Genomic DNA, 26,062 nt, shown 5'->3' with positions numbered 1-26,062 from the left:
ACAAGTTCATCTTGTTGATTTTGTGCCAAGAAGCATAAAAAGTCAGCTCCCTGCATACCTATCTTTCTCTGCACAGAGACAGCCAGTCATATATCCACCTGTCTCCACAAAGCATGTACTGGGGATCCTTTTAAAAACTTATTTTATTTTTTAAAAGATTTTATATATTTATTTTTAGAGTGAGGGGAAGGGAGGGAGAAAGAGGAAGAGAAATATCGATGTGTGAGAGATTCGGTTGTGTCTTGCATGCCCCAACTGGGGACTTGGCCTGCAACCCAGGCATGTGCCCTGACTGGGCAGTGAACCGGCGACCTTTCAGTTTGCAGGCTGGCACTCAATCCACTGAGCCACAGCAGCCAAGGCAGATCCCCCCCACCTCCCCAAAGAACACTGCTTTGACCAGAAGCTCCAGGGATGACCTTATAAAGGGGGAATAAGGGATGCACCAAGTCTGTGGTTCTGACATTTTTAGGGTTGTGAAGCATTTTAATTTTCCCATGAAAGGCCTAGGCGGACCTTCACACACCAAAAAATGCAAATCAAGAATTTTGCTTCTACTTTCAGAGGGTTCATACACACCTCCCCCAGAGTCAACAGAACTGCAACTTTATCCCTGGGCTGTGTTATTGCGAGCATTCAGGATGTGAAGCGGTGAACGCCTTGCTGTCTGGAGAGCATGATATGGAGGGATGCAGGAAGGAAGGGCACCTGCGGAGGCGGCTGGCTTCCCTCCAGCTAGAGGCCCACCTGGCCTGGGCCCTGGCTGTGCCCGCGAGCATTCACAGTCAGGCCTGCACAGTTAGCCCTCCTGGTATTAGCAAGCGGAAGGAATCTGCGGAAAGGAACCCCTGAACCTGATGCTCCACAGCGGAGGCTGAGCTGCGCCCCGAGCTCCAACCCCACCCGTCTCCCTGCCAGCTCTGCTGGTCAGCTAAGCATCTGAGCTGGAGGAACTGAGACGGACAAAGGATCAGTTCATGTTGGCAGAGGCGGCGCAGGCAAACCGCAGGGTCCGTCACCAGCCCCACGCTTGAGGCATCCCACTGAGAGCAGTGACAAGTGCCCTCCCACACGTGGGTGGCCATGTGTCATCCCCGCCTCTGATGGGTGCTCCCTCCTGAGGGTCAGACTTGGAGAGGCCTGCAGGGGCTAGACAGTGAGTGGTCTTCCGCGACTCTGCTTGGGGGAGGAGAGCAGCGTAGTGGGGCTCTCACCTGCCCATGCCCTCCCCTGCTCTGGCCCTTGTGTGAATGGCTCAACAGAGCCAGCTTCCCCAGGAACAAACAGGAAAACCCCAGTGTGGCTGCTTTATACCAGTCAATCTTAACAAGAGCCAGGGCCACCTCACCCACTAGCTAGAGTGTGCAAGAGTCTCTAGACCCGCAAGTGCAGGGTGGACGCCGGGTGAACTGCGGAAGTTTGGCCAGGGCAGAGCACCCTCTCTTGGAGCCCATGCCCAGTGCCCTGACCCCCTGGGGTGCCTGGCTCTGACAGGGCCCCAGGAAGGCGCAAGGCTCTTGGAGAAAAACGTGTGGAACTGTTAATCCAGAACAACTCTTTTATTCAATAACTGCTGTGTGAATTTCCTCCTCCCTTCAACCAGGCTAGAAAACCGTCTTTGGTGGAACCTGCGCAGCCCCCATGGGGAAGCCCAGCTGGTAGGCGGTTAGGATGGGCAGCAATGGAGACACAAAGCAGGGAGGAGAGACAGGGGCCCGGCAGCGGGGTAAATGCAAGGCCAGCAACCCCAGGGGGACCCTGACACTGGCCTGGTGGATGGAGAAGAGTAAAGCCAGCCCAGCTGCGGCCTTGGGTAGCTTGCTCTGGTTCATGTTGCCCCTGTTGGCTGCTGCCACGGCTACCTTCTCCCTTCAAATTCCAGCTACCGTATGATCCTGTCTTACAGCCAGCTGGGCCCTGAAAGCCCTACTTAGGAATGTCCTTCAATGTGCGGGTACGTGGAACATCCAGATGGGGCGCTCCCACCTCAGGACCCTTTCACTCTCAAGGTGACTTGGAACCCAGCTTGGTAACCTGTAGCCCAACTAAGGTTACAGCAAAGTTCTTGTTCTGGAGGCAGAGCTGTAGGGAGCGGGTCAAGTGTAACTCCCTGATATGTCACGAGGACGAGGGTCATTGGCTCCTCTAACCAGGCCAGGGAGCCGCCTATATCCCTTATGCTGAGAGGGGAAGGGGCTAGGCCCAGCCGAGGTGTCCCTGGGATGGTTTGCCTGTGCCCCGGCCTTTAAGTCTCTCTGTCAGTCAGCCCCAGGTTGGTCAGCTCGGCCATGCGCCTTCGGAGGAGGGTGCGGGCAGGTCGCACACGCCCATGAAAGTGAGGTCCTTGGAGTGAGGGGCTTGTGCCCGGTGGCACTTCTGCACTCCCGACAAGGAAGCCTGTCCCTTTGATACTCCGGCCAAGTAGATCTCCAGGGTCTTGAGCAACCGCCTTGGGCTCTTCTTGGCTAACACTTCCAAGTCTGGTACAGAGAACATTGGGGAACAGAAGGCTTGAGGGGGTTTTGGACGGCACAGTCCAAGGCCCCGTAGCTCAAGGGAGCACCCCCAGCCCAGGACCTATGGAGAGAAGGTGAAGGAGACTTCTAACTTCTAAGATGGGGAGCTCACCAGAGCGGGAGATCAGGGAACCAGATGAGCCACAGGGACAACTGCAACTTTGAACAGTCAGTCCACTGTCGGAGCCGGGTTCTGATTCAGAAAATGTGAACACCGTGGGTATGAGGGCAGAAACGGAGGGGAAGGCGGCAGAAAAAGGAGAACTATCAGGCTCCAAAAGGTAGGCTGGAAGGGAACTGCAGCCAAAACCAGTCTAGCCACTATCCTGGGGTCCCTGAGCCGGCGGACACCAGCAGTTCAGGAGCGAGGTCTCCCCGGAAGAAAGAGCATACCTTTGAGGACAAAGCCTGAGTCTGAGATGGTCTTCTGCTGCGTCTTCCACACCTGAGCGAGGTGGAGGAAAGTGGCGGCATAGAAGCTGTTCACTACTGGGATCACCTTCTGCTGCTGATTACACTCCCTGCAGGACAAGGGAGGTGATCTGCTCAGCAGGGGACAAAAGCTGACACCTGGGCGCCGTCCCATGCTCTTCTCCCCAGGAGCCCTTCCCCAGGCAGCCTTCCCATCTGAGGTCAGGGGTGGGGAGGAGAGATGGGCAGAGGGACTGGCATGGGTACCCGGGGACTTTACCTAGTGCCCCCAGGAGCCAGCAGGTGAGGAAGAAAGCTGGGGAGGAGGAGGCAGGAGGGAGGGAACCAGGCTCTGCTGGGCCACGAATCAGCTGGGGTGGGGGTTGAGCAGTGTGGGGACTCACCTGGAGAGACACTCTTCCCTTAAGGCCTGGATTGCAATGCGGGTGATATTCACGGACATCAAACAGAAGGGGAATTGCTGGAATGGAAGTGGTACCAGGTCAGTGGCAACCTGGGTCTTGCCTTCTGTGTTTCCCATCTTCTACAACAGCTATAGCCCAGAGGCAGCAGTGATATTATGGGTGCTTACACTTAATTTTCACGATGATCTTCCCATCTTACAGATGAAGACACTGAGGCTCAGAAACCTTAAATATCTTTCTTAAGGCCGTGGAACCAGGATTCCAACTGAGCTGATTCACTGCAAAGCTGGTTTGCATAGCTCCTGGGAGAGTTCTCCTGCCTCTTCAATATCCCGACCCATTAGCTCTCCTAGGCCAGCAGACCTATCTGTGTGCCACCCATGGACCGCATCGCCCCCTGGGGTTAGGCTGAATACCAGAGGAGTGAGGCCCAGGTATCTTACTATGTAGGATCTTAAAATTACTTCCCCCATCTCTGGGCTTCTGGTTATTTGCTCATAAGAACTTCATCCAGAGTCAGAGAAGGTGCAAGGAGGTAGAAAGTCAGCCATGACTTGCTCGCACATGCCCTCTCTCACAGAGGCCTCAGAACTGGCTGTGAGGCCAAACTCCCGGGAGGGGGCAGCATGGAGTCCAGCTGGGGCGCTTCACCAGGATGGGCCTCTGGATCCCCTGTGGGGGGCCACTTCAGTGTTTTATTTTTGGAGGAGCAAATTCCTTCCTGTTTAATAACAAACTACCAAGCAAATGAAAAGCTTTTTGCATATTATGTGTTAGTTTCCACTGTTGCGCACCGATGAGGACATCCTCTGAGAGGGACACAGATGGGTGCATTCCTTAGTTTAGAGCAGGAGGCAAAGTCTGTTTATCCCATCTACTTCCCCTGAGACGAAAACTCATTACATTATGATGGACTGTGCTGCCCACTATGGTAGCAAGCAGCCACATGTGCCTATTTAAATTAAATTAATTGAAAATTATGTAAAATTTAAAGTGCATCGCTAGTCATCCTAGCACTATTTCAGGTGCTCAATAGCTACATGTGCTTAGTTGCTGTACCGGACAGTGCAGATCTAGAATATTCCCATTACTGCAGAAGCTTCAGTCAGAAAGCACTGACTGAACTGTGCGAGGATCTCTTGGCTCCACAAAGATCTTTCTCAGGGTCTTCCATGGCGCCTCGATCCCAGATCTTGACCTTGCCACCCACTAGCTGTGTGTCCTTAGGAAGACCACCCAAACTCTATGAGACTCAGCTTTCCTATCTCCCAAAATCAAAAAGGAAATAAACTTTAACACAGCAGGCCTGAGATTTCTGTCCTTAGAAAGGACTGCTTACGAGGTTAGCCCCTGGCTAGCATCTGGGAATTTGCATTTTGAGATATTCCCACCATTCCCTCAGGATGACTCACTGTGCCAAATTCTTTGTGCAAATAATACGGTTTGTGTTAAACACCTGCTTTCACTTCTGGAATTCTGCTATGCACTAGTCCAATGGGGCTTGCATGACCAGCCCCCAGTGAAAAACTTAGGTGCTGAATTTCTAATGAGCTCCCCTGGTTGGCACCATTTCACATACTGCACAATGCAATGCTGGAGGAACAGAGTGTGCCCAGTGTGGGTCCCCTGCGAGAGGACTCTTGGAAAGCTTGTACCTGGTTTCCCAAGGATTTTGCCCCACGCACTTCTCTCCTTTGTTGATTTTGCTTTGGCTTTACTAAATCATAGCTGCAAGTCCCCCCAGTGAATCAGAACCTGAGGGTTTCTAGGGACCATGACACCCTGACACGGCCATACTGGGTGGAGTCAAGACACTAATCAGTACAAACATTCTATGAGATGATTTTTTAAAGATTTTATTTATTGATTTTTAGAGAAAGGGGAAGGAAGGAAGAGAGGGAGAGAAACATCAATGTGTGGCGGCCTCTCACACACCCCCTGCTGCAGACCTGGCCCGCAGCCCTGGCTCCAGCGGGGAATCACCCTGGCGACCCTTGGGTTCGCAGGCTGGCACTCAGTCCACAGGGCCACACCGGCCAGGGCGAGACAGCTTTTATTATTCATGGTTTGCCTGCTCTATTATCCTACAACCTACCTCACAGAGTTGCTCTAAGGAGTAATTGAGATCACATATTCATAGCTCCAGCCTAAGCAGTTGCTAACAAACATTCCTAATTATTATTTTTGCCTCAATGTGTGTGGCTGAGGTCAGGAGCAACGCATTTATACCTTCACGGTTTGCCTATTTAATTACCCTATATACTTGCATAATATTGCCCCTTCCCTCGATTTGTTTCGGTCTAAAGATAAATATGGGAACAAGAATATGGTAGCAACATATTAACAGAAGATTTAAACCTAGTGTTCATTTAAAGCCCACTTATTAAAAAGCAGTGAAAAACTGGAATTCAGATTTAAGTATCTCCTTTCCTTCAGCAGTTCCCTTGGATCTGAAAAGTGTTCCTTTGAGCTAAAATACTACACTGAGGCTGGGTTTAGAGAACTGACTAACAGCAGAAGAAACCAGACCTGGACATTTTGGAGTTTCCATTTACAATTTTACGGCTTCAGCCCTGTCCCCAGTTGAGGGTGTCTGAGAGGCAATGGATGGATGTATCTCTCACACATCGATATTTCTCTCCTTCTCTTCCTTTCTCTCTAAAAGTAAATAAAATCTTAAAAAAGAAATAAAATAAAATTTTACTTCTCTTCATGCCTCATGTTTGGACTTAAACACCTTTAAATACTGAAGAAGAAGACCAAATCGTCTTTGGTGGCTGCCACTGACATGGCCCCGTCCCTGGAGCTTCTGATTCGGGAGAACAGGGAAGGGTCCTGGGCACCTGCACCCCTCGGGCGTCTCCGAAGTGTGTTGCTGGCTGAGAACTGCTGCTGTAAGGAGCCTGCCCACTAGCTGTCAGGAGATGCGGGTCCCAGGCCCAGCTTCACCACTTACTAGCTACCCAGCTTTGTGCAGAAATACTTTACTTTTCTGGTCCTCACACTCCTTCACTGTGAAAAGGAGATTTACAAGGGTCATCTCTGCCCTACCTCTGTGTAGGCTTGTCATGCTGATGCAATGAAATGGATGGACATTGCACGGAAGGCTATACACATCGCTGCGTGTGAGTACGACAGGGCGCATCCTTGCATGCCTGCATCCATCTCTCAGTGTCTGCTGCAGCGCTCCTTCACAGGACAGCGTGGGATAAGCACTTCCACAATGCCTGGACTCATGGGGGTTCTGGGCTCCATTCCCCCAGCATTTTTAGTTTTGGGCCAATTCCCCTTTAGGAGGATGGACCACACAGGTACTGAAACTTTTCTCTCTCCCCTTTGGAGAGAACCAGGACTGGCTGTTGGCAGGGCTGTCCCCCGCCGGCTGTTACTCTGCTCTCATACTTGCCTCCTAGAAAACTCTGTGTTTTCAAGATTCATAGGCTCTTTTTTTTTTTTGAAACCAAAAAACATTTTATTTTAAAAAAATCTGTTAAGACTGATAAACTACAAGCTAGACTGAGTGAGGAAGAGAGTGGACACAAATCACCAGTATTGGGAGTGAACAAGGGCATATCACTGCAGAACCTGAAGACCTTAAAAGGATATTAAGAAAATATTGTGAACAACTTTATGCTAATATATTCGACAACTTAAGTAAAATAGGCACATTCCTTTTGAAAAAAATTACCATAACTGGCTCAAGAAGAAATAGAAAACTTGAATAAAGTTTTTGTTTGTACTTAAAGATATTCCCATAAAGATGCCCTGGCTGGTGTGGCTCAGAGGACTGAGTGCCAACCTGTGAACCAAAGGGTTGCCAGTTCAGATTCCCAGTCAGGGCACATGCCTGGGTTGCAGGCCAGGGGCCCGGCCCAGTAGGGGGCACACAAGAGGCAACTGCACATTGATGTTTCTCTCCCTCTCTTTCTCCCTCCCTTCCCCTGTCTAAAAATAAATTTAAAAAATCTTAAAAAAAGATATTCCCATAAAGAAAAGTTTTAACAATTCCTCTGCTCCTTTGTATCAGAACCCATCTGTTTCTGTCTTTTAAGCAGGGGTAAGATTCATAGGCTCCTGAGATCAAGTTTTATTTTAAAACCTTGGAATTTCTAATAGTTAAAGGAATCATATATTAAAAAAAAAAAAAAGGCTGAACAGGATCTTAGAATTACTTAGGCCAAATCCCTTAGTTCATTAAACAACAACCTGAGGCCTAGAGAGGTTCAGAGATTTGCCTCAAATCACAGCTAAATGATACCTACACCAGCCCTCTTATTTATTAAGCTACTGTTTCTTCCTATTTTCTGACATGCATACAAGAGTACTGTGGAATAAATATAAATCCCCAGGAAATTCCACAAAGGCCAGTCAGCGAAGGGATGAACAGCGTGGTTAAAGTGGTCAGCCTGGGTCTGTGAAGAACAAGTACCCAGTGCTTCCTCTCTCATCTTGCTGTTCCCTCTGCCTGGAACACCCCTCCCGTGTTTGCAGTGTTGGTACCCTCACCTCATTCAAGCCTGCCCTTGAAAACAAATGAGGGATTCGGAGTTGGGAATAACCCTCTGCTCTGGCTTCCATATTTCTGCAGGAAGGCCTTATAGGACTCTTCGTATATCACAAGAAGGGAGAAACTGAGATCAGAGATGATTTACAGGAAATCATTAGCTGTGGGACCGTGGGCAAGCCATTTTTCCCTCTTGGAGTCTCCATTTCCCTACCTCTAAACGAGGGCCAGACCAGTGATGGATAAGATACTCCTCAACCCCGGCGAGTCTGTTGTGACAGATCGGTGTCAGTGCAAGAGGCCGCATTGTTTCATAAGCTAACTGGTCGAGTTCTCAGACCTGACCCGGACGGGAGCTCCCGGAATCATGAGGGCCACAGAATATGCCCGCGTTCGTGGCGTTAGGGGCCCGCTGTACCTCAAGGCCAGGTATTCATGAAGTCCCACTCCTGCCTCTGCCGGTGTCTCCTGCGATACACGGGCATATGTGAAGCCTTAAGATTCAATGAGTAGTTTTTCCCCAAACGATAGAGATATATAGTAAACATTATAAATTTTAAAATGTCCAGGTGGCAGGAACTGTATACTTATTTGTTTTATAGTCAAGGAGTTTTGGATTCAAAGGTCCTACCTTACTAAAGTTGTGTGTCATGCAACTTTATTTCATGTATTTCATTGATTTAAAAAACATAAGATATATTTATGTATTATACATAAGATGTAAGAAATGTATTTTTACTTGTGGAGATTACGCTAGTTTAATAAGTAACATTCACTAAGTGACTAATGTGCTTGGCACTTTCCATAGCTTATCTTCAATTTGGAATAATTTTACAGGGTTGGAGTTACATTCATGTTACAAAGGGAAAAAAACTGAGGTCCTCAGACTTAAGGATTAATATGGTCAACAACACTTTTTGCAACTCAGGCCTGCCCAACTCTCGCCTCCTAAGATAAAACGATCTGATTTAAATCTGCAGGCCTGATCTTCAGCCACATATTCGCGGGCTCCTCTCTCTCAGGCAGCATGAAAGCACACCGCCTTCCTGTTTCTGCAACAGGCTACAGAGACCTCTCCTATGAGAGTCGGTGGTGAACCTGTGACACACACATAAAATAAGCTGTCCACTGAGAGGGCCTAGAAGCAGCAAGATCTTAAGAGCAGTGAGAATTCCTGGCGCTCAGATCCTGGATTCTGAACATCGTCCTCCAATTAAAGGAACAAGAGCTCCTTGGAGAAGTGGCTGATCCCAGGGCTGGGAATTATTCAGGGCAAATACAAGATAAACCTAGATCATCTTTTGGCATCCAGAAAGTAGAAGTTCTCAGAAAAGGATAGGGCATGGTGAAAGGGCACAGGCGCCACACAGAAAGAACGCTCAACGTGGCAAAGATGGAACAATTTGAGCAACAAAATGAATGATAATGTTGAGTTATAACTCAAAGGATAAGAAAAATATCCATGAGTCCACACTGATATAAAAAGTAACTGAATAATAGAGGAGCACAAACAATTCTTCTTACAAACTTTATTAATTCTTACAGAATTAATAAATGTAGGAGGAATGAAGGAAACAGAAAATCACCATTATAATAAAGTTTGAGAAGAAACAGGATATTGGCATAGTCTCAAATTATCTTCCTCAATGTAGTTATTAATTACAAAGGGGGGAGAAACAGTAACTTCACAGTGGAGACCCAGCAGATGCCATATATCCACATAATCAAGGTCAGCCTCCCCAGCAGTAAGACATGTTGACATCATGTGCTCCTAACGCGAGGCATGGAGAAGGGCACGTGGCGTCTGTGGTGTTCTTATCAAAAATGCCGAAACCTGAATCTAACATTTATACGGCAAACTGAACCCTCCAACTTGCTCTTACCTTTCCATTACAGTTGATGGCCACTCTGTCTTTCCAGTTGCTCAAACTAAAAATCATCATCGACTCCTCCCTTTTTTTTACACCCATATCCAATCCATCAGAAAACTATGCTGGCTCTACTCTCGTAAGCCCGTACGCTGGAGAATCTATACCTAGCAAATGACCATTTTACACCACCTCCTCACAAGATACTCTGCTCCAAACCACCATCATCTCTTACTTGATTATTACGTCCTAGAATGGTGATTTTCAACCTTTTGCGTCTCATGGCATACATAAACTAATTACTAAAATTCTGTGGCACACCAAAAAAATGTATTTTTTGGCACCAAAACAAAAAAGTATCGTTTGACCGTTTGATTCATTCACACTCGACGGCTATTGTTGTGTTGACTGTTACCATTTTTTAAATTTGACAACCTAAGGGAAAAGAGGTCAGTGCCCCTGACTAAATAGTCAGATACAGCATGTTTTAAAAATTCCTGCAGTACATCCGTGTACTTCTTGTGGCACACTGGTTGAAAATCACTGCCCTAGACTATTCTCAACCTGACAGAGTAGGATCCATTTAAAAATTTCAAGTTGAATCATGTATCCAGGCTGCTGAAAACCCTTATTTTGTTTAGAGTAAAATCCAAAGTCCTTATACTGACCAGGCGCTACGCCATCTGGTCCCTATTACACTATGGCCTCCTTTCCTACTGCCCCCCCCATCCTCCTTCCACTGCTGCGCACTTCCCTGAGACTCCTTCCCAGGCTGCGCACACTCTCTCCTCGGGCCCTGTGCTGTAGCTGCCCGCGCTGCGTGGAATAAATGCTCTTCCCGCAGAAAGCAGCTTGGCTAACATCCTCTCCTCTTCAAGGCTTGTTTTAAGCCTTGCCCTCTCATGGAAGCCACCTTGACCACGCCATGAAATACTATAACCCCTCCCCACATTCTCCAAGCTTTACCCCACTCGTGCTTTTTACCTTAGCACTTATCATCTAACATACCCTATGATTTCTGTATGTATTACGCTTACTGTCCTCTTTTCTCTGCTAGAAGCATCTTTGTCTCTTTTGCTCACTGATGTATCTCAGGCATGAAGAACGATAACTAGCACAGGAGATGCTGAGTAAGTGTTTATTTAGTGAATGAATTCCAGGTCCCACAAATCTGGGATAGATGAATGGCAAGAAACAGGTCATTTTTAAAATGGAGGGACTACCACCTTTTACTCACTGTGAAAACTATCAAACCCAATCCCAGAGAGGAGGTGGGGACAGAGACCTAGGCCTACAGGAGCCACTTCTGGCCTGTAGGTCCATGTATCACATGACCCTTGGAGGTAAACCTTCTCTGGGGCACACAAAAGCCAACTCTCCCCCTTCAGGCTCAGGGATTTCCTCTGGGAATCGAGGCGATGCTTGAGACACATGCCAAAGAGTGGTGGAGCTCAGAGTCTAGCACTGACAGGGAAAGACCATTCCCGCTTCGCCTCAGCTGTCCCAAGAGCCCTCAGCAATAAGAGATATCTACCTGTGAGGCCCGGCTGGCTGCTCAGAAGAGTCCTGTGCCCAAGTCTTAGCTCCCCAGCCCTCTCTGCTGGCTTCACACTAAAGCCCCACCTGGATGTGGTGACGAGACAGGCGGAAAATCTCCTGGGCCATCAGCAAGGTCTTTGAGTCCATCACCAGGTATAGCAGATGCAGGAGGGCAAGGAAGCCTGCTCCTCTCAGGTCTGTGGCTGGATTTGCTCCTATAACAGAAACCACAAGGGAACTGAGGGTGATGGGGAGCAATATTTAATGAAATTCCTGTTCTCGTGGGCTTCGATGACTTAGTTATAGGCCCAGCGGAGAGTCTAGACTTCCTCTGACTGACTAACCAGACAACCTTAGTGGGGCAGTCAGAAAAGTGAGGCTTTTATCCTTTCCCGGTGCTGAGGAGCCCCCCATTCCTCTGGGGGAATCAACGGAAGTGAAGTGGATGTCAGTGGAGGCTACGTGGGAACAGTAATGAGGCACCCCTGCCCTTCTAGCCAGTGGTGTTAGTGGATGCCAAGTGGGGTGACTGGGTTTCCACCCCCACATGGCAGTACTGAGGTGACATGCCCCTTCCCCTACTGGCTCAGGATCAGAGAAGTCTTGCTAAACCAGAAGTTTTAAAAGAAGATCTGGAGTGTCATTACACAATATCCAAAATGTCCAGGACACTTGTTACACAAAGAACTAGGAAAATCTCAATTTGGATGAATGAAGACAATCAGTAGATAGCAACACTGAGAGAACAAAGAGGTCTGAATTATGTGAAAAGGATTTTAAAGCAACTGCTGTTGACAGAATGAATGATGGCTCCTCCAAAGACGTCGCTGTCCTAAGCTCCAGAACATATATATGTAATGTTGCAGGGCAAGGGGCAATTAGGATTGCAGGTAGAATTAAGGTTGCCCATTAGCAGCTTAGAAAAGTATCCTGGATTATCTGGGTGGGCCCAATGTAAAAAGTGAAAGAGGGAGGCAGAAACACAAAGATCTGAGAACGGATTCAGGTTCAGAGAAATGCTCCGGAGCAGGAATGCAGGCAGCCTCTAGAAGGGGAAAAAGGCAAGGAAACAGCTTCTTCCCTGAAGCTCCCCAGAAGGATGCAGCTCTGCTGCCATCCTGATATTACTCCAGTGAGACCTGAGTCAGACTTCTGAACTACAGAACTAATCAATCTGTGTTGTTAAAGCTACTGAACTTGGGATAATTTGTTGCAGCAACAACAGAAAACTACCAAGGCAGCTATCATAAAAATGCCTTTGATAAATAATTACTAACCCACCTAGAAAACAAATGAAAAAAATAGAGTCTCAGTAAAGAAATATCAGATATAAAGAACCAAATAGAAACTTTAGAACTAAAAGAAATAATTAAAATTAAAAACTCACTGGATGTGCTCAACAGCAGAATATATGTAACAGGAAAGAATCAGTGACCTTGAACATGGAAAAATATAAATTACCCATTCTGAACAAAAGAGAGAAAAAAACAAAAGAAAATGAACAGCGTCTTGGAGACCTATGAGCTATAACAGAGATTAAAATAAAAACAAACAACAGAGCCTGTGGGATCTTTGCAACAATAACAAAGACCCAGCATTTGTGTTATCGGAGTCCCACACGAGTGTGGGGCTGAAAAGTCTTCAAAGTAATAATGGCAAAAGACATAAACCTACAGATTCAACAAGCTGAGCAAACCCCAAAAGGAATAAGCCCAAAGAAATCCACACCAAGACCCATCATAATCAAACTAAAGACTAAAAAAATGAATAAAAATAAAATAAAATAAAATAAAATAAAATAAAATAAAATCTTGACAACAGAAAGAGAGAAAAACATCTCTTTAACCGGCAGGGAGAAATCATTCAAATGACAGCAACTTTCTCATCAGAAACCATTAAGACCAGAAAGAAGTAGCACATTTTTCTAGTGCTGAACAAGAATTGTCAACCTGGAATTCTATATCCAGGGAATTTACCCTTTAGGAATAAAGGGGCAATCAAGTCATTCTCAGATGAAGGAAAATGAAGAGAATTTACTGCCAGTAGACCTACATAAGAAAATGGCTAAAGGATGTTTTTGAAACAGAAAGGAAATGATAAAAGAATGAATCTTGAAATATCAGATAGGAAGAAAGAACAATGGAAAGAATAAATACATGGGTAAATACAACGGATTCTGCTCCTCTTGAGATTTTTAAATGTTTAATGATTGAAACAAAAATCAAACACTCATGTGATTTTCAATGTATACAGAGGAAATATTCAAGACAATTATAGATGAGGGAGGATAAAGGGACTTAAAACATGTTGTCAATACCAATAGACTATCCATTCCAACAGACTGTCCATTAATTATGGATATCTCAAGTTTTCTTTTTTTAAATTAAGATATTTTCCTATTCTATACAAGTATGATTTGATGATTTTGAAAAAAGTGTAGCACAATCCAAAGCCAAGTCATTTTGTTTCACTCAAAAACAAAATTTTCATCCATATTCACGGAAGAGAGTTAAAAAACTAGATTTTAAATCCTATCAGTCCAATGGTTTCCAGCTCACTTAGAGTAAGTGTTTTGCAATGTTCTGCAAGGCCACAGTGACCTTTTCTCCTGTTACTCTCTTCTCCACTTCAGCCACACTACTTCTCAGAGTTTAGCACGCTCCATGTCAAGGCCTTTGCATTTGCTCTACCCTCTTCCTGGATGCTTTCCCTCAAATAACCCGTCTCATGGAGCTGGCATGACAGGAAGAGGCCTGCCTGGGCTCTCACTCTAGTCCTAGAATCAGGGGTACGGGAAAAGAAGGTGAACCATTCCTCTCTCTTACCCTGAAAGCCCAGGTCTTCCCAGTGATCTCCGAGGAGGGCACAGTCAAACTTGGAGCCCGTCAGCTTCTTGTAGATGGTCTGGAGGACTCGGCCATGCACTGGGTCTTGGCTATCCAGGCCACCTGCCCCAAGACACACCCATGCTCTCTGTCAGACTGCCCTTGAGGGAAGACTGAGTGCTTCTCAAGATAGATCCAGACTGTACTCAAGACACCCTGTTCTCCCCGATATTTACCCCTCAGTTCCTGCTCCCCACGCCAACACGGAATATGCAAGACCCTTGAGTGAGGCTTAGTAGCAGGGTGGGCAAACAGTGCTCTCTGCCTGACCTCACCAGGGCACTCACACTGAGCAATGGTGAGGACCAAGTCCCTTTCTTCACGGAGGCCCTGGTGGAGCTTTGGAGGCCCGAAGAGGAAGTGCCGAAGGGCAGCAAGCCCAGTCCTTCGAATTGTTGGCTGGATTCTTTTCTGGGGAGAAAGTTGCAGGTAATGGGCAGCATGCTGGGTTCACCTGCTTTGATGAACTTATCATCAGGCTGAGTACAGAGACCGTTCTTGCAGAAGGAAGTAGTTCCCCTAATGAAGTGGCTGGTCTCTGGGCCAGGGAAGGCAGGCAGAAGGGGTGAGGCATCTGTGTAATCTCTGGACACAGGCTCTCCCAGCTGCCAGGTTCTTTGTAAACAGGAAGAGAGGTCCCCACGCATAGGCCTTATCAGTCAGTTGTCTACGCTTGATCCTTCAGGCTTTTCCAGAACTAGCTATTCCACTGACTGTCAAGGAGACTAGAGAGGGCTGGCTGCGCGGACTCCCCGAGGTGGTCCACAAACACCGGACCAGGTTTCCCAGCAGGGCTCCTTCTATGTAGCCCTAGGATGTCTGTCTGTCTCTCTCTCTCCCCCCACAAAGGACGTAATTTATAAAATCTAGCAGTACTCTCAAATTCCAGGATGAGACAACCGGTGGGGATGGGAGTTTAGTGGAGACCTCTTTTTGGAGCTACATACTTCTTAGGGGTAGCTAGAGCCTCTGCTGCTACTACCGCCAGCACTTCCTAAACCAGGTCATGCTGACTTCTCATTGCTCAGGGCCACTGCCCCCGGCCTTCGAACAAACTGACTGGGGTGTCTTCTGGCAACCTGACTCCTGTCTTTCCAGCCTCTCTCTTGGGCCAGGTTCTAGGCAGAAGATCTGAAGCCATATTCCTCCAAATTTACTACTGGTCACTCAAGATGCCTCAGAAAGCTTGCCAGCTGTTATTCTCAATATTCTTTCTTTTCTCAATCCCACATACTTTTTAAAATTCCCAGACAGCTTCTGATACCTTGAGGGAATGGAAGATTTTCTTACATTAGCCACAAATTACTCAGCTCTCCAGACAGTCTGCCTTGCTCCCCCAAGGAATTACCTAGCATTTGATTCCAGACCTCCCCATCCCTAAGATGGAAGGGCAGGGAGCAGCACCATGGACCTCTGTGTGACAGGGTCACAGAAGCTCTGGGGCACAGTACCAGAAAGGCCACCGGGGCTCTGCATGAAGCATGGGTCTTTGGCAACCATGACCCTGTGCCCAAGACTTTGTGTGTGTGTGAGATAGGGCCTTCAACTGGAAGCTTCCATCTTGCTTGCCCAGTGTCCTTTCCTTGTAGGACAGAAACCTCGCTCCTGGGAAGAAGGTGCTTTGCTTGGGATCCCAAACCTCCCTACTGTCCTACCTTGAAGGAGGAGAGGTCAGCAGTCTGGAAATGCTGCAGGGCCTCACTGAAGGAGATAAGCTGCCCAGGCTGCTTTGAGTTGGCCTGGCGCCCTGTGGCAAATGGAAGAGGAAGACACCCCAGCATTTACATCAGTTGTAGTTCTGTCAGCCAACATTTATTGAGGCCTGTCAGTTGTCACCTCTAAGCCCAGAACTGACTTCTAGCTGTAATCATCAGATGCTCAAAACTAGTACAACTAACCCTCTTTCAAGGGGCTGGCATCATCTGCTGGGCCAGTCCCCCTTTCAGACTGGGCTGTTCAGAGGCTTACAAGCCGACCTATGCCGTGAGTAGGGACAGATCTTTCCCTCTGGGGCTCCCGAACTTTTATTCATCTGTGAGGCGGCAAGTCACCGACTAGAGTAGGAACCCACAAAAGGACATGCCAAAGGTTTGCTTAGGGGTCTTTCCTAATTTATATTCTGGACCTTCTCACACCCTATATATGAATGACTCCCTCTTCATCCTTTGTTCCAGTCCACAGGGAATTAACTTCCCAGTTAACAGTAACATCTCTCCAGGAGCTCAAGCGGAGCTCAGGCTACATGTGGGTCCTAGTTCTGCTTCCCTATAGCTTTCGGAGAGGGATGGAAGACCGTTTTTTACCAAGCCCTTTGAGCCTTCCAGCAGATGGCTTCAGTCCCCAACTCCAGGGACTTCCTTGCACAGTGGACAACCTGCTCGACCTTACGCAGGGGCCCCGGTGCCTGCCTCTACTCTCCCGGCTAACCTCATCACCCTGCAGAGGCAGACCTTGACTAAGGTCTTCTCTGTCTTCTCTGAGCCCTTTCCCCATGGCATTCATTCCCATTTCCTCTAGAATGTCATCTTTGGATTTGAAAAGGAGGTTTTATTCTATGTCACATAACTACAATAAGACCACCCAGGAATTCTGTCTCCTAATCCCAGAGTCACAGAGACATTAGCCTCACATGTGAGATGGCGCCTTTACATGTCTGCTTATTATTATAAGATGGCTGCTTATTCTTGCAATTACCTGTCTCTGGCTGGACGTTGTCCACGGCTTCCCATTCTCCTTGGGCTCTGAGCACCTCTGTGCTCACAACTGCAACGGTGAGAAAAGGAGACCCTCTGAGATCTAGGTAGTCTGGATCACCCTCAGCCCCCAGCCTTATCTGCCTGCCTTGGGCCTTGTTGCCCTCAGGTACCCTCCTCACACGGCTGCCAGAATGAGCTTTGAAAAAGCCTAATGTCCCACCTGGTCAAAGCCCTTTAACTCTCACGGTAAAAGCCAACTGCTCAGCATAGCATCTAGGCACCTTCACAATGAGGACCCTCAGTACCTCTCTAGCTCTGCCCTGGGACACAAGGAACTACCCAAAGTTTCTCTATAGTTCCCACCTTCAGTGCCGTGGCACAGACTGCCCTCCCTCTACTGAGTCAGCACCCCAGGTTCCAACCCCTCGGGCGTAGCTTCTCATCCTTCATTTAGTTCTGATCATCGCCCTCACCTGGATGCCTCGTCCCAGTGTTGTGACCATCTTTCCCTCTGCACCGGGAGCCCCATGAGGGCAGGGTTCTCCAGAACCTAGCACAGTGTCTGACACATGACACATGTTCAACAAACATGTGGTGAATGAATAAAAGCACAATAAAAGGGGGAAAGCAGAGGGACAAAAAGCAGCAGGCTAGGCTCTCTATAGCCACTACTCAGCCCTCATCTCCAAAGCACAGGTGTCGTTCTCTAGCCCAAATTGTTAGTGGCTGTCCTGTCCCTGGCTTTTCCCATTTGCTGGGGAGGACATTAACAAATAGTGGAGAGGATGAGGAGGCTTCAGTTAAATATCCAAATCGCAATCCCTCCAGCCTCAGTGGTAATAGCAGTTTAGAGCTGTTCCTCTCTGCCTTCAACTCTTGGCTGAGGACATCCCACGACAAAAAACTGTTTTGAAAGTATACTAGCAAATTAAATAAAATTCTACCCAAAACTCAAAACACTAGTGGATAATGAGGAAGACAGGGTTTCTAGGAAACAGTAGAGGATGGTTGCTAAAAGCACACTCTAGAGCCTATTGCTTGCGCATGTTTTCATCTCCACCACTTACTAGCTGTTTTCCTGTGGGCAGGTTACTTAACCATCTATAATCACTCATGGGACTACTGTAAGGATGATGTAACTCTTCAACATCTTAGGGGGCCATGTGGCCCAAAGATAAGCGATCCATACATATTAGCTAGTGTTATGGACACAGTTGTGGGCTTGGGTCCAGCAGGGCAGTGAATAGAGGGGACAGATGAGATAAGTCCAGGGTCCTGAATGTCTGGACCTCTGGGAAAGTCAATCTTGCTAGGCCCAAATTCTGGGCTGGGCACCAGACACAGAGCCTCAGGGCTTTCAAGCTGGATAACTTCAACAGAATACAGAACACTCGACCATGGATGGTAAAACAGACAGACAGACAAACAAAACTTGTTCCAGCATTCTGGACCCTTGGGAAATAAAAATGAGGGACAAAGTGGCTGAAGAAGAGTGGAACAGTAGCAGTGAATGCTCATTATGATGCTGAAGAGGGGCTCTTCACCCTTCATCCCTCACCCACACCCAGGTTTACTGACTCTTTACCCTTCAGATCCTCCTGACAAGCAACTTGACCAGTCTTTGACCACACACCCTTACCAACAACTTGATCAAAGGTTGTGATCAAGGAGCAAAAACCTCACCAGCAAGGGTATGGGAATTTGCTGTGACAGCAGATTAGTCAACAGAAAGTCCACTTCTCAACCTAGAAACTGCAATCTGGTGCCTATAAACTGGAGACAAATATCCAAACCATGTAAGAGTATCTCTTTCCTTCCCTTTTGGAACCAGGCAGACTCCTTCTTCATCTGAAGATGATGCTTATATGAATACTAATTTCCCCGTAATAGGAGAATACAGAGGCAACACAGAAATCTTCGGGATAATAAACGCAGCTCACTTTAGGTATGGTTGTCTTTTTTCCTTTTTCAAATGCCTCTTTATTTGCACTCTCTTCTATTTATATAGTAAAAAGCATTGCTGATTTAGTCAGCCTACTATTTTAAATGAGCTGAGAGCAATCTCAAAATAAATTATAATTGTTTAATACAATTAAAAATATCTGTCACATGATGCCAGTTGTACTGACATATAAAATATTTTGGCATTTAGCCCTAGCTGGTGTGGCTCACCAGCCGACCTGCAAACCAAAGGGTTACCAGTTTGATTCCCAGTCAGGGCACATGCCTGGATTGCAGGCCAGGTCCCCAGTAGGGGGCGTGTGAGAGGCAACCACACATTGATGTTTCTCTCCCTTTCTCCCTTCCTTCCTTTCTCTAAAAAAATAGAAAAATAAGTAACATCTTTAAAAAAATGTTGGCATTTAAGGTAAAAAATCTCTAACAAATGTCAGGTTTGTCACAACACAGTAAAAACAAAAAATATTATTAAAAGACATTTCATCAAACTCCAAATAATTTTTCTACCTTGGAGTATTTTTAATAAGCCTCATATTTTGGAGATTACATTTTCAGTTTGCAAGCTCTCACTGTGATTTACATTCTGTGTGCTAAGCACTTTACATTACCTCATTAAATCCTTATCAAATCCCCATCATACTTACTCTGATACATTCCTGTTCTATAGATGATAAAAGTGAGGGTTAGAAAGGTCATGTAACTTGCTTAAGCTCATGTAGCTGGTGGGTGAGACAACAAATATTTAAATCAAAGCTATTTGACTCCAGAACTGGTGCTTTGGAATTGGTCACTGTGCCCTTCTGTGCAATGAGCTTTAAATATAGTAATACAGGAAAGAACCATGTAAAGCAGATAAAATAGGATGCTTTTTCAAAGCCTTTTTGCATACACTATCTTATTTCATTATTATAGTATCCTTTTAAGGATAAAAGAGGTATTAAAATTTCTACCATGGGCACAGAAATTACATGATTTGCCCAAAAGTACACAGTAGTAAGTCACTAGCAGGGCTAGTGGAGCTAGATTAAAACTCAGATCTTTTGACCTCCAGTGTTGATTCTAATTTTCCTTGAATAATGATAAATCTGCAAAATTCCATAGGACAAGTAGTGAGAGAAATTCAAATGATGAAAAGCAGATCCATGGGAAGCTCTTGGGACCCACCCTGGCTCCAAGGGCCCCGAAAAAGACCTTACCATCTGGCGCCCATCCATAAGCTTCTGCTGTCAGGGCCCGAAGGATGCTGTGGTTCTTCAGCTGTGAGATCTGTAGGGGCAGTGATCTTTAGTATGAAGGTAGAATTGATGTCCTCCCCATCCACACAAACACATTCCACCCACCGTACTGAATGTCCTTGAAACTGGAGGCCAGAAGGATCTAGTCAACCCTGATGGGTTGATTAAAGCCAATCTTAAAGAGAGGCACCTGAAAAACTCCAACTATAATGTAGAAGTTGGGTGATGTCGGGATAAGTATATGCCTCCCATGAATAGTAAACAAACAAAAATTCACACAACTCAGCTGCCACTGTGGTATCCCTTTGCTATTCCCACTGCTCTTCATATTCTATTTCACTAGAGCAATAATCTTATTAGACAGAGCTTGTTTTGCTTGTTTGTGCCCACATGCCTTCCCCTGGGTGTGAGCTCTTGGAGGGAAGGGTCTATGCCATCCTGTGTTATGTGTTTCTGGAACCACACAGCAGCATGCAACAAAAACTTGTATTGGCAGGAGGTACTACGATGTGGGCAATATGTACAGGAGTTTCTCTGAAAGCCAGAAGAGCACTGTTGTCCTCGTCATATGGTGGAGAGTACCCAGCAGACACACTTTCAACCTGAAAGACAAACCAGAGTCGGTCTCCTGGGTGCATGTCAGTCCCCAAAGACAATAGCTTAAATGTCACACCTTTTCCCAGCACCGCGCACACACACAAATTGATAAACTCCAAAGACATTAACTACAAGGAATACTATAAGGGAAAGCTATTTAATCTAGGTATAAAAATTGCAAAAAGCTGAGTTAATGTTATCTCAAAATTCTTATATAGATATATAGATTGCTTGGCTCTGTTAAAGGTCTCAGGGCTCTGAGTAAATGAAGTTCAGAGAGACAGTTCCCTCACTTTTGGCCTTTCTGTTCAGCCAAACCTGTCCCCTATTAGAGCTTGAAAAAAAATCACCTGACCAGCTTTTTGCAACTTATATCACTGATACAGGGCCAATTTACTTAATATGTTAAAAACCAGTCCTACAAGCCAGTAAGGAAAAAAAAAAACCAGTAGAAAAACAGATATAGATATGGGCAGTTCACACAATAGGAAATACAAATAGTTCTTAAACATGAAAAGATGTTCAACCTTATTCATGATAAGAAAAATGTCAAATAAAACTACTCTTAGTATTTTTCATTTAGCATAGTATCAAAGATCAAACACTGGAGAACAAATTAGTATCACCTCTATAGCTTGATAATACATGACAAAATCATGTTTTGTACATTTTGGGCCTGCAGTTGCATTCTAGGATTCATCTAACAGATATATTATTCATGTGCAAAATGAAATGTTTACAGTGTCATTCACGGCATTGTTTATAATAGCAAAATGATAAAAAAATATAAATGTCCACTAATGAATCAAAGCTCCACGTTCTCTTGATATATGCTCTTATTATTATGAATGATATATCCCAAACTGACACCGTTTTTTTTCCCCAAAGAGAAGTGCTTCCTTACCTGTCCACTTAATTCTTTCTCATTATGGAAAGAGCAAGATTTTTCATTCATGACTCAAAATCATTTGTTCGAGTGAGCTTTGTCCTTGGGTGCAGAAAGGAGTTTAATAAGATCTGAGATTAGAAGCTATGGGGAGAGCCAGAGATCCAACTGTTCTACCTTTGCCTTCCTTCTTGGCAGTCATTCAGACATAGAGCAAGAAAACAGTCCCTATGTGTCATCACCAGGGTGCAGGAGGTTTCTGTGAGTACTGAAAGAAGTCCCTGAGGTCTTTGAGGCCTTGGCCCTGTAAAAATAAATAAATAAATAAAAAGAAAACTGGTTTCATCATTCAGTTATGCCTCTGTGAGAAAAACTGACTTTAAAAATCTTTAAGCAACTTCCAGTAAGATTGGAGGCGTAGGTAAACACAGTCACCTCTTTGCACAACCACAGCAAAAATAACAACTAAATTACAAACTATCACCCAAAACCATCAGAAAATCGAGCTGTATAGAAGTCCAACAACCAAGGAATTAAAGAAGTCACATTCACTCAGAGGGGTAGGAGGGATGGAGATGCAGAGATGCAGAGACGTTGAACAGGCTGGTCCTGCAGCCACATGTGGTGGATAAAAATCAGGAGGGATATCTTGGAAGCGAGGGATCCCAGCCCCACACCAGACCACCCAGCCCAGGGTTCCAGTGCTAGAAAGATAAGTCCCCATAACTTCTGGCTATAAAAACCAGTGGGGGTCGGGGCAGCAGAAGAAACTGTGGGATTCCCAGGCATCTCCTCTTAAAGGGCCCGCAATGAACACAGGATTTACTCAAACTCACTTCCTTCGGGCTCTAGCACTGGGGTGGCAGCCTGAAAGGCACAAGTGGCTCACGGGGAGAAATTAAAGTGTCTGGCATCAGGACAAATGCTGGAGGACAGCTTCCTCCTGGACAAAACTTCAGAGGTCAGGCAGCAGCCATTGTTCCTTTTCCGAGCCCTCCCCAACATAGAGACACAGAGCGGGGGCACCATATCTAAGACTCCATCAACTTGGTTCACATAGGTTGTCCCACCCTGGCGATTACCTAAGGCTCTGCCCCATTCAACTTACTGTATACTTTTCCACATTAGGCCATGTTACTAAGTCAGGGGATCAAAGCAGCTCTATCTAACACATAGAAACAAACACAGGGAGGCTGCCAAAATGAGGAAACAGGAAATACTGCCCAAATGAAAGAACAGAACAAAACTCCAGAAAAGGAACTAACAAAATGGAGACAGATAACCTATCGGATGCAGAGTTCAAAACACTAGTTATTAAGATGTTTAAGGGACTCATTGGGTACATCAACAGCCAAAAAAAGACCCAGGCAGAAATGAAGGGTTACACTAAGTGAAATAAAGAAAAATTTACAGGGAATCAACAGTGGAGTGGATGAAGCTGAGAATCAAATGAATGATTTGGAACATAAGGAAGAAAACAACATTCGATCAGAACAGGAAGAAGAAAAAAGAATTTAAAAAAACGAGGATAGGGTAAAGAGCCTCTGGGACAACTTCAAATCTACCAACATTTGAATCATAGGGGTGCTGGAAGGAGAAGAGAAAAAGAAAGAAATTGAAAACTTATTTGAAAAAATAGTGAAAGAAAACTTCCCTAATTTGGTGAAGGAAATAGACATATACATCCAGAAAGCACAGAGAGTCTCAGATAAGATGGATGCAAAGAGGACCACACCAAGACACATAATTAAAATGCCAATGGTTAAAGATAAACAGACAATCTTTTTTTTTTTTTTTGTAAGTTAGGTGTTCATTTATTAAATACAAGCTTTGAACAAACACCCCCAGGCAAGTTTGACAAGAAAAACAGAGAATCTTAAAAGCTGCAAAAGAAAGGCAGAGAGTTACTTACAAATGAGTTCCCATAAGACAGTCAGCTGATTTCTCAAAAGAAACCTTGCAGGCAAGAAGGGACTGGCTAGAAGTGTTCAAAGTGATGAAAAGCATGGACCTACAACCTAGATTACTCTATCCAGCAAAGGTATCATTTAGAATCAAAGGGCAGATAAAGTGCTTCCCAGACAAGGTAAAGCTAAAAGGTGTTCATCTTCACCAAGCCATTATTATATGAAAGGTTAAAGGGACCTTATTTAAGAAAAAGAAGAGGATCAAAACTATGAACATTAAAACAGCAAAAAATTCACAACTATCAACAACTGAATCTAAAAAGACAAACTAAGCAAAAAGTAGAATAGAAACAGACTCAAAGATATGGATCATTTGGACGGTTACCAGTTGGGAGGAAGAAGGAGGAGAATGGGGGAAAAGGTACTGGGATTAAGAAGTACAACTTGGTAGGTACAGAATAGGCAGGGGGATGTTAAAAACAGCATAGAAATGTAGAAGCCAAAGACATATATGCATGACCCATGGACATGAACTAAGTGGGGGGTGGGGGGTGGACTGCCAGGGAGAACGGGGGTGCTGGGTAGAGAGAGGCAAAGGGGGAAAAATTGGGACAGCTATAATAGCATAATCAATAAAATATATTTTTAAAAAGAAATGATGCTTATAAACCTAAAAGTTAAAAAAAAAATCTTTAAGCAGCTGTAAGTTTATTCTGAATAAATAAGCTGCTTTAGCCAAATGCCTCCCTCTTACTATCCATGCCACTGGATGGAAAGAAGGGGACTCTGCAGGAGTCTGAGCTCCGGATATTTGATATCCAGAAGGTAGCCACACCACTGTAAGTGGTGGGATTCTATTTCTGACAATGAAGTTAATGAGACCTGGGGTAGCTTATCAAGGGGTGAGGCTGATGGGTGATACCTGAGGGGTGGTGTTAGTGAGGTGCTCAGGCTTGGGTCCAGGGGCTTATAGTACTAGATCTGGTTCCTATGATGGTAGAAACTCAAAAATGCAACACAATGCCTAGCTTTCTTCAGTTGTTACCAATATTGTACATGTTACAGCTGCTTGGCCAGTTTGGCTAACTCAGTCTTGCATTCCATGTGAACCTGAGGAAGAGGACCCATATGCCATCATAGGGGAACTGGACTTATGGACGCATCACAACAAAAAGCCAGATCACGATGGACAGATGGCCCCCACGTAATGGTAGCCATATTTCACAGACTAAGGTGACTAAGGAAGGAGGATGTTATCTGTACGAGGTCAGCCCTCTACTGTTGGGAATATGATCTGGATTCCCCAAGAACTGGCTGCCAATAACAAATAGGAATCTGCTGGGGGAGGACACAGTGATTCCTAAAACCAAGAGCAGGAATACCTTCTGCCTCTTGGGCTGAGCATCTGGCTCACTGTAATTCAGAAGGGAGCGCAGTGCCCCTTACTCATGGCACCTAAGGAACCAGCTCTCTCTCATTATGTCCTCTGGGGCTTCAGCATCTGCTTCTCTTTTCCCCCTCCTTCCTGACCTCCATGACAGCATATGACAAAACATTCATACATAAGACAACTGGGGGAAGGTGACAGGCAGGTATGGGAACAGCAATTTCAGGAAGGCCCTTCTCTTGCTGTGCATGAAATGAAGCGGGCAGGGTATAAGCATGAGCAGCTTTACACACCTGCTAGAACCTCTGTTCTGGCGGGAGCACTGCTGGCGTCTTCAATAGTGTCTGGACAGTTACTATCTGTATCAGAGAAAGAAAATAGCCAACACTGTCAACCGAGCAAGTCCGTGAAGTTTCTAAGTCACTCCCACCAATATTTGGCAAGTTTCGCTGAGCGGGACATGAGGAAATGACCTTTCTATGAAGATCGACCCTTTTTAAATGAAATATTTATGATGCATTTACTTTAGGTAAGGGACTTCACTGCGAATATGATTTTCTGACTGCCTGCTGCAGCTTTAACTCTCTGAATAGATATTTAATTTAGAAACTGGATCCATACCTTAAATACAAATGCGCACATAGGTATGGCAGTTCTCTGATCCCTTCATCAGGCTTGTTGCTGGACGGCTCCCATCCCCTCACGGCCCCCACGCAGGGGAGGTGCCACGGGGACCCAGCCAGAGGCCTGGAGACGCCTGCAAGCCCCCGCCGCAGGCAACGCCATTCTGGGAGGGAGGAGCCGCGGCCCACGCTATCGGTCGATTGTGGGGACTACGAGGACAGGGGCTCGTTGGCTGCTACGCGCAGATCTCGAGAGATCTTCATCCAACAAGACAGCCAGCCAGTCAGGGATGTGAGGGAGGTTCGGATGGACAAGTTCTCTCGATACGGTGGGGAAAAATTGAGCAAAGCGACTTGCCTCAGGTCGCTCAGCGAGTCCACGGCCGAGCGCGAACCAGACCCAGGTTTCCGGCCTTCCAGTCGGGGTTCTCTCTCAGTCCTGCAACTCTCAGCCTTTCCCCGCCCCAAGGCCATTATTTGCACCCCACATTCCCCCTCCTTAACGACCTCGGAGCTCGCCCGACGTGTCCCTACACCTCTCAGAGCTTTCCCTCTGCGGTCTCGCCGCCCAGCCAAGCGTCTTTGGCGCATGCGCACCGGTCTTCGCCGACGCAGCTCGGGCCG

At 46.1% G+C, this 26,062-nt stretch overlaps 1 protein-coding gene across 3 annotated transcripts; it reads right to left on the bottom strand.

Moving 5' to 3' along the window:
- Positions 1–1,562: 1,562 nt before the first annotated feature.
- On the bottom strand, positions 1,563–26,021 carry ELMOD3 (ELMO domain containing 3). Of its 3 annotated transcripts, none has more exons than XM_054577640.1 (13): positions 25,437–26,021; positions 25,109–25,174; positions 21,540–21,825; positions 20,563–20,640; positions 20,000–20,069; positions 16,843–16,911; positions 15,804–15,895; positions 14,325–14,559; positions 14,089–14,211; positions 11,348–11,478; positions 3,332–3,408; positions 2,910–3,037; positions 1,563–2,480 (listed from the first exon to the last, which is right to left on the bottom strand). In XM_054577640.1, the coding sequence occupies exons 3-13, from the start codon at positions 21,588–21,590 to the stop codon at positions 2,278–2,280; spliced, it is 1,257 nt and encodes a 418-aa protein (XP_054433615.1). In that variant the 5' UTR covers positions 21,591–21,825; positions 25,109–25,174; positions 25,437–26,021; the 3' UTR covers positions 1,563–2,277. The 3 variants fall into 3 exon arrangements, with proteins under 3 accessions (XP_054433615.1, XP_054433616.1, XP_054433617.1); XM_054577641.1 differs by having other exon boundaries at positions 14,436–14,559; positions 25,437–26,020; XM_054577642.1 differs by lacking the exons at positions 14,325–14,559; positions 15,804–15,895 and having other exon boundaries at positions 25,437–26,020.
- Between the last annotated feature and the right edge of the window lie 41 nt (positions 26,022–26,062).

This window comes from Pteronotus mesoamericanus, unplaced genomic scaffold, assembly GCF_021234165.1.
Source record: "Pteronotus mesoamericanus isolate MK-2021 breed Mesoamerican mustached bat unplaced genomic scaffold, CSHL_Meso_final contig_44, whole genome shotgun sequence".
Classification (NCBI taxonomy): Eukaryota; Metazoa; Chordata; class Mammalia; order Chiroptera; family Mormoopidae; genus Pteronotus; species Pteronotus mesoamericanus.
Note: the sequence above shows the minus strand (reverse complement) of the source record. Positions and strands in the feature narration are given on the sequence as shown.